This window comes from Mus pahari, chromosome 8 (genome assembly GCF_900095145.1).
Source record: "Mus pahari chromosome 8, PAHARI_EIJ_v1.1, whole genome shotgun sequence".
In the NCBI taxonomy this organism is placed as follows: Eukaryota; Metazoa; Chordata; class Mammalia; order Rodentia; family Muridae; genus Mus; species Mus pahari.
In genome coordinates this window covers 41,046,616-41,060,465 of record NC_034597.1, presented here as the reverse complement: position 1 = coordinate 41,060,465, position 13,850 = coordinate 41,046,616, and the positions used below count along the sequence as shown (strand labels likewise).

The window sequence follows — 13,850 nt, the reverse complement described above, 5'->3', positions numbered from 1 at the left end:
TAGCCTCACATGAGACAGCTGTAGCAAAATCTTGCTGGCATGTGCAATAGTGTCTGGGTTTGGTGGCTGATTATGGGTAGTCTCTGGATGGTCCATCCTTTCATCTTAGCTCCAAACTTTGTCTCTGTATCTCCTTCCATGGGTATTTTGTTCCCTATTCTAAGGAGGAATGAAGTATCCATGTGTTGGTCTTCCTTCTTCTTGGTTTTCTTGTGTTTTGCAAATCGTATCTTGGGTATTCTAAGTTTCTGGGCTAATATCCACTTATCAGTGAGTGCATATCAAGCGACTTCTTTTGTGTTTGGGTTACCTCACTCAGGATGATATTCTCCAGATACATCTATTTGCCCAAGAATTTCATAAATAAGTTAAATTTTTAATAAAGCTTTCTTTGATAACTTCATGAAATGTATTTGGATCATACTGAGTTGCTGAAACTTCTCCCAGTTCCACCCCTATCTACTCATTCACGTGATATGTTCTAGTATCCTCCAATCTCCTCCCTCCCCATTTCCCCCTTTCTCTTTTGCCCTCATTCTCTCTCCTTTCACCAAATACTGTTTGTGTTAATCTATTATTCTTGGGTGTGACATCTACCTTGGCATTTTGTAAATAAGCCAGAAGTCACCCATTCAAAAGAACTATTCTGCCTTACCTAGCAGCTAGTAAATGTTGGGGCAACATTTAAAGTTAGCCTTTAATAGTACCATTTAGCTTTTCTAGTTTCTCCTGAAAAGTATGTCCTCCAGGCACAATGTGGGTGATTGTGCGTTCAGTGCCTTGAAAACACCTTGCATGACAATTGCTTTACAAGGGATCTTTGCTTTTTTGTAGATTTCTTGAGGGGGTAGGGCAATGCGTAAATCAAGGAATTATTTTTGAGATTAACATTATTATTTCTTCAGAGGTCTTTTAGTTGTGTAGGGTAAGGCCTCAACCCAATTAGTGAAAATTGTCTAAGAATTGGTGAATGCCATAGTCTTGGAATATGAGTCAAAACCACTTGCCAGTCTTTGCTAGGATAGTGTCCTGTTCCATTTCAGAAGGGAGGGTCCCTAGTTAAGAAGATTTAAGACACTGTCCTGATTAAAGCATTGTTTTCAATTTGATACAGAATAGGGTCAGCTGAAAAGAGGAAACCTCAAATAACTCTATATGGGTGGCCTCTAGGTGTAATGGTTAACATTACACTTAGGTTACTATGCTTGAAAGACTAAAAATCAAAACCAGCTTTTAAAATGTAAGCCCTTAGCAGCCCTGGTCCATTTTTTTTCCCTAGGATATTGAAGATTAGTCTTAAGTTGACGGATCTTTTAAAACTTGCTATTCTAGCAAGATAGCAGTTGATAATACTAACCACTATTTCTGATTTTGTAATCTACCTTGTTAACTTTGCTCAATGAGTAGGACAACTGCAAGGCAATACGTTCAAATTACATCCTGCTGACACGAAGACAGAATACATGCAATCTTGTGGGTTTTCACTTTATAAGCCTTGGACTAATATAACTAGATGCAGCATCTAGTGTTCTCTGTTGCAGTCTTGGTGCCAAGAGTATTTAGCACTAGTATTTAATAAATCTTCTTCATATTAAAATTTATTTATGGTCATGGTGAATCTCTTACGGACCCCAGGCCTAAGAAATAGGCAAAATAGTGAGATTTTTTTTCTTAATAGATGATTGATCTGGAAATACTAGCCTAATGTGGGTAGAGTCATCTCTGGAAATGTGGTCATGGGGTATATAAAAGAACAAACAGAACAAACCGGAAGGAGCATGCCAGTAAGCAATACTCCACCATGGCTTCTGCTTCAGGTCCTGTTTCTAGGTTCCTACTTTGAGTTTCTTTGGCGATAGGATATAACTGAATTGTAAGCTGAAATAAACCTTTTTTTTTTTTCTCCACAGCTGCTTTTGGTTCTGATGTTTTATCACAGCAATAACAAACACAGACATACATTATAGTTACTGATCAAGTATTCTGCAGTTCTTAAGAACTTTATTCCTATAAATAGATTTTCAGGTACCTAATGAGTATTATCTTTTCCCAAGTGGAAGTTCTGGTGAAGGGTGGAAAGAACCTTGCATTGGCTAGAAGATGGTAATTGGAGACTGTTTTGTTTGTTTGACTGTAGAATCCTGGACACCAAAGAGCACAATGCTTGGACAGTTCCCATTTTTGTCTTGGTACCTCAAAATACTGTTTTGCGGTGCAACATTATTAAAAGTGTTTTTATTGGAAATCCATCTCTGCCTGCTCTATTGACCTTCAACAGAGATAGTTCTCTAATTTTCATTTAACACCTAGAAATTACCTTGGGAATGTGACACAGAAGATGAGCCATACCCATTGAATAAAGCTTATGTAACTTGTAGAGTCACCAACCCTTCTTGATGACAGGGCTAGTGGATCACCTGACTTTCATCTCTAATTTCAGTGCCCGAGATGACTGGCCCTCATCAGGCTAAGGCAGTAAGACAAAAGATATCCAGAAAGGATTAGAAAGAAAAAAGATACCAGGCTCAGGCTCCAGAAAGTCTGTTTTTTATTCTAGGGAATGTCCCTTAAGAGCTGCTAAGAAATACTGTAGATTCTAAAGGAAAGGCCATTCAGAGACTGCTCCACCTAGGGATCCATCCCATCTGAGGACATCAAACCCAGACACTAGGGAGTGGAAATGTTTGAAAACATTAAAAAGATTAGGAGGTGTGACCTTGTTGAAGGCAGTGTGTCCCTGCAGTGGTCTTTGAAGTTTTAAAAACCCATGCCCTACCATATCTCTCTCTCTCTCTCTCTCTCTCTCTCTCTCTCTCTCTCTCTGCTTGCTGATCAGGATGTAGCTCTCAGCTGCTTGCCTCTCACTATGCTCTCTCCCATGATTGTAATGGGTTAAGTCTCTGAAACTGTAAGAATGCCTTCAATTAAGTGCTTTCTTTCATAAGAATGCCTTGGTCGTGGTGTCTTTTCATAGCAATAGAACATTAAGACAGAATTCAAAACATATAACTTATGATTTCTTTTTTTCCTTCTCCTCCACCCCCAATCTCTCTTTCTATTTCTGTGTAGTGGCTAAAGGCTACATATGTTTTTCCATGGCACTTAGGACTTTTTCAGTATTTCTCTGAAGCCCCCCTTCCTTCCTACTATGTCACTGCTTGGTTAACATTCCAATCTGTTTCAAGTAGTATGGCTTTGTTTCTTTTCCAGCTCCCTATTTCAAGTAGCTAGCTTTTCTTGTTATTTCCTTCTTTTTATTTTCTTAAACTTACATAAAATTGTTCTCCACATTCTATTTGATTCTATTTCTAAATTCTTTCATTAATGAGACTAAGAACTCCCAAAGGAATCTGTTTACTCCCATGAAGTGGTTTAAATGAAACATTTCCTTCTCCAGCCCCAAATATATTTGAGTACTTATTCCTGACTTTGTGACTTTTAGGAAGGGATTAGGAGGTGTGGGCCTGGTGGGGGATGTGATCATTGGAGGACAGGATTGAGCTTTTAAAGCCTCCCACCATCCCTAGTACATTCTGTCTAGTTCACGACTATGAATTCTAACCCTCTGGAACTGTAAACTCAATTAAATCTTTCTTTTGTAAGTTACCTTGATCATACTTTCTTATCATAGCAATAGAAAAGTAAGTGATATTCCTCCTAGTAATGTCCTAGCTAGCATTTTGTCATTATTTGTTTTCTTGATCATGGCCATTCTGACTGGGTAAGATGGGATCTCCAAAGGGTTTTAATTTGTTTTTCCCTGATGGCTAAGATTGGTGAGCATTAAAAAAACATGCTTATTGGCCATCTGAGTTTCAACTGTCTGCTCATCTCATTAGCCTGTTTACTGATTGGATAATGGGGTATTCATGTATAATTTTTACATTATTTCCTCCTACCCAAAGAGTGAAATCTAGCAGTTAGTGGAGATATGCCACTATCAACTCTCTTAAGGGTTAATCCAGTTGGGCCAGACAATTACCCCACCAAGGAATCATCCCCAGGAAGGCTGATTCTCCCCTCCCTAAACCATCCTAAGAAATGGGATGGATAATTATTTCCCTAATGAGACAATGTACTTTTCCTTCCCAGGGAGCCCTGTCCTTAGTGTAGTCACTTAGCTAGCCACAGCACAAAGCTTTTATCAAGTCTGCCTGCTTTGCTGAGTTCCTCAGAGAAACAGTTTTGTTTTGACTTCTTTCCATCATTTGGAATCACACTTCCCCTGATACTCTTCCTCACTCTCTCTCTGAAGCTTCATGTTCTTTTTGTCATGGCCATATGTCTGCAATTTGGCTGTTAGTTTACCTCTACAGCTGAATGTGCTGGCCTAACTAAAAAGGGCATTTCCCCTACATTCCAGATCCATCTCTCTCCATCTTCCTCTCTCAGGCAGTTTCTGGAACTTACTGCTTGCCTTTCTTAGATATTTTTCTTTTAAACTGTAATAGAATTTTCATTTAGCTTCTTTTAAGAGTCTGTTCTTAAACTCTTTTATCAACCAGACTAAGAACCTCAAAAGAGAACCCTGATTTCTCTAGTGATAACATCATTAAATCTGGTAGACTCTTGAGGTTTCTAGTAACATAATTTCTCAGATCTTCCTGTTTCCTTTTCTTTCTTTCTTTTTCTCTCCATAGTTCTTCTAATTTTCTGACTTATACTCATTGGTGATGTATTAGTGGATTTTAATTGGTTTTAAGGGTATTTATTGCTTTTTAACATCAATATTTTCATCTTTTCTAGTCAGCAAATTGCATTTCATTTCCAAGCCATTGACTTATTAATAAATGATGTCATCTAGGTTTCATAAATATTTTGAATATATCAGAATTCATTCAACACTTTTTTTAACAATAACATACCTGTACACAGTTGATTGTGACCATAGTTAATTAATTTCTCTTATTGCCTTTCCACAAGGAAAAGGCTCTGATGTGACATGGTGAGACAATGGTAAGACAATGAATCTCCAGAGATAGCACTGACTTTGTTTTCTGTTGGGTGCCTTCTGCTGGACATGTGACCTACCCTTAAGAGTGGTTTTTCCAGTGAGACTCCCTTAGAGGAAAATAAATTTTTCTTTTCAAACTCTTATCAATTTTACATTGGTCCAGAGTTAGACAGGGGTGGGGTGTGAGTGGTGGCATGTGTCTACCTCTTTCTGTTCTAGAACCCCATCTGGTGAAGACCTGTGCAGGTACTGTGCATGCTGCCTCATCTTCTGTACCTTCACATGTGCATTAATCATGATGATTTACAAGGTAAATTAAAAATAGGGTACAGAGCTTAACAGAAAATTCTCAGCAGAGGAATCTCAAATGGCTAAGAAGCACTAAAAGAAAAGTTCAATGCCCTTAGCCATTGGAGATATGCAAATCAAAACAACTTTGAGATTCTATCTTACACCTGTCAGAATGGCTAAGATTAAAAACTCAAGTGACATCACATGGGGCTGTCTCTGATTCAAACTCTGTTGCCTGCCTTTGTATCCTTTTCCACTAGCTGGTCTGCATTGTCTAGCTTCAGTGGGAAAAGATGCACTTAGTCCTATGTGACTTGATTTACTGGGGGTGAAAGGGTGGGGGTGTGGGGGTGTACCACAGGTGATTTCCCCCTTCTTTGATGAGAAGGGGAGGGGGAAATGAAGGAAAGGAGATGGGAGGATGGGACTGGGATAGAAGAGGGAAGGGGTCTGTGATTGGGACATAAAATAAATACACAAACAAACAAATAATAAATAAATAAATAAATAAAAATTTAATGCAGATACTTACAGCTTACCATTGGGACTGAGCATGGGGATCCCTATGGAAGAATGAGGGGAAGGACTGAAGAAGCTAAAGGGGATGGCAGCCCCATAGGAAGAACAAGAGTATCAACTAACCTATCAACTAACCAGACCCCTCAGAGGCCCTGGGGACCAAATAGCATACATGGGTTGGTCTGAGGCCCCTGTTACCTATGTAGCAGAGGACTGCCTTGTCTGACCTCAGTGGGAGGGGATGCACTTAGTCCTGTGGAGGGTCAATGACCCAGAGAAGGGGAATGCTAGAGGGGTTAGGTGGGATTGTGTGGGTGAGGTGGGAGTAGGTGGGTGGATGGGTAAGGGAACCCCTTCTTAGAGGCAAAAGGAATAGGGTGTGGGTGCCTGTGGGAGGGGTCTGGGAAGGGGGATTTATTGCATTTGAAATGTAAATAAAATAATAGAAAAAGAAACATCGATTCTAAAAGAACAAAATAAAATAAAAATGTTTTATTTATTTATTTATTTATTTATTTATTTATTTATTTATTTATTTATTGTGTATGTATAGACCTGCACGCTATGGTATGTATGTGGAAGTCAGAAAGCAGCTTGTAAAAGTTGATTCTCTCATTCTATCATGTATGTCCCAGGGATTTAACTCAGGCCATTAGGCTTGTTGGCAAGTTCCTTTACTTGGCAAGTTATCTCTTTGGTCTAAAGTGTTTTATTATTTTTTGAAAGATAATTTATTGTTATCATAAAAATGATACATGCTTATTAAAACCTAGCAGAAAAGTATAAAGAAGTTTTAATAGATTGCAGAGTCATAACTTTACATTTCTAGTCTTTCTTTTTTTCACATTTCATTTTTATCCATCTTATATATGTACAGCCAGTTTTAAAATCTGAATATATACACTATTTGTCAACAGTTTCATTTAATATTCTGCTAATAGTATGCTAAATCTTTTCTCCATAGTACTAAATAACCCTGAGACAAGACCATTTTATTTATGTAATAACATCTGGTCACATTCATGCCTGAACCCTGGGACTTAGTTTGTGAATGACATTCCATTTTTGTCATTGTAATTCTATTTGGAATTTATAATTGTAGCAAAATGTCTTTGAATCTGTGAGAAGAAAGTGAGAGGACCCCATCTTTGTCATTTGTTTGAAGCTAAAGCATAATAAAAATTGATAGCAGAAGAAGAGTAGTGAGATCCAAGACAAATAATATGTGATCTGAGCTAGGGATCTAAGTCCTGTGCAGATTTCAGTTCCCCTTGAATAATACACATTAAAACAACAGATTTGACTCATGTGAGTCAACTAAGTGTGAGAAACTTGAGTTAGAGGAACTGACTATTGGACACTGGATGAACTGAAAATACCATTTCAACTCAAATGACTCATAGATTCTCTACCTATTCTAGAATTGCACAACATTTTAGCAAACAAGTGAATATTTTGCACATAATAGAGGCAGGATGTATTTATTTTTGAAAAACTTTGGGAAAACGTACACAGAATTGCACAAACCACTTTCTATACATGTCTTGTGTGGTGAGCAATATCTCATGCTGGAACACATTAACAGTTAACAGAATTGTTTTCTGGATGAAATTTTTCCCTTCCTGATTGAATATTTTTCAGTGTCTTAAAGACTTCCTTCCCAGTGGAATTTAATATAGCATTTAAAATATATCATTTTGCCCCTTTGGTGAGCCCATGCTTTTTAGTGATGAGAGCACATTCCCTCTGCTGCTGAGAGGATCTTCTGCATGGCAACATTCCTGCAGCCCTTAATCTCTTTCTTGTTCAGCTTTTCTGAGCCGTCTCTTCAGTTGCTCACAGAAAGTGTTCCACTCCACTTTCCCTTGGGACAAATCAAAATAGTCCTCCTTCTGGAGCCAACGGGATAGGCGATGGTAACTATGGAGCCTCTGCCTATCAAGGGGCTCCAGAAACAACAGCAGGAGGCGAGTGGTCCCAGGCCTGGCTACCAAGTGGTAAGTGGCCAGTCTTAACTCTAGATTGCACCAGGGACTTGCTAAGGCCTGGCCTGTGAGCACACAGAGGGTGGCTCTGCTTTTGCCCATGCTGGCAATCATGGATTCCATCCTGTCATTTCCAACCCCAAAGTCCCTGGCAGGCAGGCACAACCTCAAGCCCTCACCTTCAGGAGGGGCTTTCTCCAAAAATGGAACCAGTTCTTCCAGCACCCAAGCTTGGTCCTCCTCACAATAGGATATAAAGACATCATAGTTGAATTGTCCTCTGAGTCTATGTCCACATAATTTCCACCAACAAGTGTGAAAGAGTGTCCAGAGGTGATGAAGCCAGGACCATTTATGACAGCTAATCAGAGGGAGGATAATCAGCAGAAGCAGCAGAATGAAACTGGTGAGAAAGCCCCAAAACTCAGTACCATGTGGACAATTAGTAGCAAGAAAGGAGAACAGTAGAGTTTTGGAGTAGTCTGAGGCATTAGCTATGCAGGTGGATTTTTCCAGCCCATAAACAAAAGTGTTTGGGGCCCGTGTAGCCCAAGACTCCAGCCAGGAAGTTTCACACTGGCAAGTAAAGGTGACATCTGAGAAATAAATGTACTGAGGCATCTGAGGAATTAACTCCTGGAGGTTGCTGTTCATCTCCAGCGCCCTTTCGGAGTTGAAGAGCAACAGTTTGAGGTCCTGCAAGCTCTTAAAGCTGGACGCAGAGAGGTTCCTGAGATTCAGGTGGCTCAATGCCAGTACCTGTAACTGAGGCACCTCCTTCAGTAGCGTCTCTAGCTTCATAGTACTTGACTCATAGAAAAAGTTAAGGTACCCCAGCTCTAGCACACGCAGCCTGGGCATCCCAAATAGATGGAGGTCTACTGCATAGCTGTTTTCACACCAGATAAAGAAGTGCTCCAGGAGGGGAAGCTGTTGTGGGAAGAAACTCTGAAGTTGACTGGTTGAGAAGAGGAAGCTGTAGCCACGCAAGGTGAGGCGACGCAGGGAGGGAAAATGAATTGTGATGTTATCTGGTTTTAGTAATAGAAAGGAAGTCTCTAAGGTAAGGTTCTCCAAGAATAAGAATGGCTGCCCACTGGGAATCATAAACTGAATGCATGTTTCTGCTTGTATTTCTAAGCTGAGGAGTGTTGGGAGCCAGGGAGGATATATGTCCAGCATTGATAAAGAACCCAGTTGTAGATGTCTTAGCATCTTGGGACCCTGAAGTTGTATGCCTAAGATACGCTCTAAGTGGGTGCCCAGAAGGTTCAAGGCAGTCAGAGCAGGAAGATGAGAGAGCCAGCCTGGTTTGAGTACTTTAATTTGATTCCAACTCAAGTCTAATGTCCTCAGCTGCCTCAGTCCCTTCAGGCTTTCATTGGATAAACTAGAGATGTTATTGCCACTCAGCCAGAGCTCCTGGAGCTGTGACAGAAGGGAGAAAGCCCCATGGGGTACATCACAGAGTTGATTGTGGGACAGATCTAGCACTTTTAAGTTTGTGCTAAAGAGTCCTTCTGGAAGCTCCAAGATTGGGCCAAGCTTATTCATAGATAGGTTGAGCTTCTGAAGCTGGGATAGAGTATGTAGAAACCTGATGGGAAGTGATTGTAGATGGTTATCATGAAGGCTAAGGAATTCCAGGGATTTATAACCTGGGAGATTTCCATTTTCCAAGATGTTTTGGATTTTGTTTTTCCCAAGGTCCAGTGCACGAAGCTCAGAGTAGCCAGTCACACTTGCAGGCAGTTTTTCTATTCCTGTACCCACAAGGGAGAGGAAGTGCAAGTGGAGCAGCGCTGAGCCTGTGAGATCAAGTGCTCTTAGTGGGGTACCATCCAATATTAGGGAATTGAGTGTGAGGCCATACAATTCTCTGACACCTGCCTGCTTCAGCTGAAGGTTGTAAGATAAATCCAGCATCTCTAGAAAGGGTGCCCTTGGTTTGGTATTGGGTGTAGAAGACGTACTCAGCAGAAGGTCTGGGAAGAGCCTTTGAAGGTCCTGCAACTTTGTCAGACAGCCATTCCTCAGAGTTAGATGCCTAAGACTCGTTGGCAAGTAGATGCTTTGGCTATAAGTCAGGCAGTATCCTTGAAAGGAAAGACTACTAAGGGATCTGAGAGACTCTAAACAATTTGGAGGGAGGAACAGACTTAGGCAACAGGGAGCATGATGCTCAAAAAAAAGGTATTGTAGCTGGTCCAGTCCTTGAAAAGTCCTAGATGTGACGTAGGATGTGCCCAATTGCAGCCTTAGAAGCTGTAGGGAGTGGAAGTGAACAAAGGCCTTAGCTGGCAGCGTAGGAACCATGCCCTGGAGGCAGAGTACCTCTGTATTTCTGGGCACTCTTTCTAGGGTCTGATTTAAGTTTTTAACATTGGAGCAAGATGCCAAAAGGTGCAGTCCTTGGGCCGAGGTACAGAGTGGGATGTAGTAGGAAAGGTTAGGAAATAACAAGCTGTCTGCTATGATGCAATCAGTGATGGTCCACGCCCAGCCAGTCAAGGTAAGGCTCACCAGAGTCAATAGTAGCAGAATAAGGAGAACAGAGCAGAACTGATGTCTTTCCATCCTTGGCATTGATTCTAGAAGAAGAGAGGGAAAGAATGTGGTAATAACTTACAGTGATGAGAAATCCCATCCTGGACCTTCTAATATGCTTAACATCCCTGAGATTTAGAGACATATTGGGAAATATCCCTTTAATCAAGGTATTAGTGACACATTTACCAAACAGAGAGTCAAGTTGCGACCACTGATGTGTGACTCCAGCAGGTAGGAAACCAGAGGAAACAGCATCACAGGGCTACAGGAAGCCCAGAGAAGCCTGCGATGCTCCAATCTCCCTCTTAGGGATAACTGGCTCAGGCTATTGAGTTTATTGGAGGAAGCCATCATCCAAAACAAGGTAGAAAACTGACTTGCTCATTAGAGAGTACACTGGAAAAGGGAACCATGCTACTGGCACACTTATATCTGAAAAAAAAAAAACTTAGCCATGTGACGATGGTGGGCTGTTGTCCTTCTTTACTAATGAGGCCATGAAGCTAAATTACATGTCTTAGTCAAAGAAGCAGAAAGTACCAGATGTGAGACTCTAGTCAGTATTTTTTCTACGAGGATTAAAGGTCTAACTTAAACATTCAGAACTAAGGAAACATTTCAGGTAGATTTTAGGGTTGAGTTTAGGGAAACAATATTCAAAAATAATATATTTTTTTAAATATTCAAAGGAAATCAAGAAAGTAGGCTAATAAAGTACAAAGGAAATAACGTCTTGATACTTTTGAGCCTAGAGCCTAGCAGTAGGGGAGTAGGGTGGTGGTGAGGGTGAGTTGACTATGTTCTCATTATTGGTGTCTCTTCTCTCGTGGAGAGAGGCCTCTGAGGGACCATTGTTAAATTAGTGGTCATGAAAGTCCCTGAAAGGTTTGGAAGAAACAGGAGAGTAGTCTGTTGTTCTGGGGATTAGAGGAACCAGTGAGCCACACGTGAAGAGCACTGTCCTATTCAGTAGTTCTGCCCTTGTGCAGAGGATTAGCCCGGAGTGCTATGGACTTCTCTACTTTCCTTTGGTCGCTGTTTCTCCTGGGTGATAACACCCTGACTCTGGAGGCATGTAAGGATATTGTGTTCGAGGGCCTCTGTCTATCTCTGTCTCTGTTTCTCTCCCTCCTGAGTCTCAGATTTCATTGAAGTTCAGAGGAGCCAGAGAAGAGTCTGAGACTTCATTTTCTAAATGGCATGACCTCATTGAATATGCTCTTTCTTGATCTTATCCCATCTTTCTACAGCAGAGGGTGGTTTCTTTTTTCTTTCCTTTCCTTTTTTCTTTTCTTCCTTCTTTCCTTCCTTTCTTTTGAGCCTTGAAGTGTCAAATAGTGTACCATGGTTAATTAAGCTTTCTTTTTCTTTTTAGTTTATCTAGGATACATTCAGGGACTGGAATAGATCTCAGATCAGGAAGACACAGTGACTTTGGTACTAGGAGCCTGGCACTATAGAAGTATGGGTATGATAGCAACTTCTGTCTCAAGATATCAAGTTTAATATTCTAACTCTGACAGACATACATAGATTGTCCAAGAGCTACCCTGTCTCTCGTGGTCACCTAAACTGTGGCAACCCTTAGCCCAACTGTCCAGAGATCCTTCCTGATCACCACTGGCCCTGATCTTTGATTCTCTCTCAGGAGAGGGAGATGCTCAGTGGTATCCCCTTTTTCCCTGCAGGTGTCACTAATGCTCATCTGCCTTGTCCAGAAAATCTTGTTATTAGGACAGCATTTCTTACCTTTGAGCATGGAGTGGTAGAGACAGATTCAGGTTCTCAGGAGGAGTTTTCTTTCATCTCCCATAGTCAAAGAAGAAAACCCTCCTCTTCCCTCCACAATGGCGCCTGCTCGGCTGCACAGAAGTGTGTTATTGGTGATAGGTGGGGAGTTCTAGGGAAGAGAGAGTGCTTAGTTAATTTTAGGAAAGATGAGGAATGACTTCTCCTTAGATGGTCTCTTTTTCTTTCAGTTTCATGACTTCCTCTTTCCTAGCATACTCCGTAGGTTTCAGTTCTCACATTTTGTATCACATCCTCCTGACATCTGAAAAAGCGGTCATTCTGTCTCTTAAAGTAAGAGAGGCTCATGCTTTCTACCATTTCTACCCTTCCTTTGTCTTCAGACTACTGTTACTAGAGGGATCTCAGGTGTCCTGTGATGTGATGCTCAGATCCTTCCTTGGTCAAACAATGAATAGAACTAGACATGGAGTTGTAGGAGTGAAGACTGTAGTGAAAGCACAGACTCCATTGCACAGGAGATGTTAGCTCCAGCAAGCATGCAGCTCTGATGTTGGTGAGGTTCCACACATTTTATTAACAAAAGGCAATGAAGAGTTTTTTGAAGGGTTAGGTCTTTATTTGGCTACTAGAGGTAATTTGTTTATTTGTTGGAGGGAGCTTGTATAATCCTTGTGGCAATCAAGGGCAGTTCAAATGATGACTTTCCATGGTTGCTGGGACTCAGAGTTTGTCATGTAAGCCTGAGTCTATGTTCTTGTTTCACTACTAGTCCTGTGTGTGTGCATGCATGTGTGCTCACATGGATGCATGTGTGCAGACATCTGTGTGGGGACCAGAGGACAAAATGAGTGTTGACACCTTGTTAGTATCATGGGCTTTTTACCTTGTTTTAAACAGAGTCTCTGTTTTGTATTGCATATGCCATGGTAGTAGGTTCAAGAGCTTCCAGGAATTCCCTTGTCTCTGTCCTAATTTCCCTAGAGATTATAGATGTTTGTCCTGTATCTTTCCTTTTATTTGAGTTCTGTAGATTTGAACTTTGGTCCTCATACTAGTGTGGCAAATGTGTATACCCACCAAATCAATTCTCCAGCCTCCTGTCATGTCTAGTCTTGATATCAGGCATCACATGTTTTTTCCTTCTTTAGACATAAAGGTTAAATAACTTTACTCTAGGGAGCTCAGTTTTTCCACCAATACTGGAGTGCAGAAGAAGGGGGAGAAGAGGAAGGTAGGTTTTTACATAAATGGCAAAATACTTTCCATAGAATACAAGTTATAGGGATGACACTCAAATTTATATCTAGCTTCATTTGTCTGAAATCTGTTCAAATTAGTATTTTTTTAAAAATTATCATACAAATAACAAGTGTCATTGGTAATTTCATAATTCTTTGTTCTCCATTAGGTGATTGCCCTCCCACTATTTCCTTCTCCCCTCCCTTTAGGTTGCTTTCCTCTCCTCTACAGCCCTGCTTCTGTTTTCATGTCACATGTATTTGATTAATCTCTTTTTTTCCTTCCTTCTCTACCATTTTTGCATAAAAGGATGATTAGCTTATCAAAGGAACCACTTCTAACCTTCCTTTACTATATTCATTTTTATTTTATGAGATCTCAAGTTTATTCTCTTAACAACATGCCCAGCTTAAGAAGTTTATTGTTTTACTCTTTTTTTTTTTTCATTTTTAAAATTATTTAATTGTTTTTATGGTCCAGTACTTATGCCCCTCCTGGTGTGCCTTCTGACAGGTCCTCATCCTGTTCCTCCTCCCCCCCACAACTCTCATCTCCAGAAG

The 13,850-nt window shown here is 40.6% G+C and overlaps 1 protein-coding gene across 1 annotated transcript; it reads right to left on the bottom strand.

Annotated features, from left to right (window-relative positions):
* Window positions 1-7,229: 7,229 nt before the first annotated feature.
* Window positions 7,230-12,159, bottom strand: LOC110325925 (toll-like receptor 11). Its single transcript, XM_021204088.1, has 2 exons — window positions 12,049-12,159; window positions 7,230-10,340 (listed from the first exon to the last, which is right to left on the bottom strand). Exons 1-2 carry the CDS (start codon window positions 12,056-12,058, stop codon window positions 7,555-7,557), a joined length of 2,796 nt encoding a protein of 931 aa, XP_021059747.1. The 5' UTR covers window positions 12,059-12,159; the 3' UTR covers window positions 7,230-7,554.
* Window positions 12,160-13,850: the final 1,691 nt, after the last annotated feature.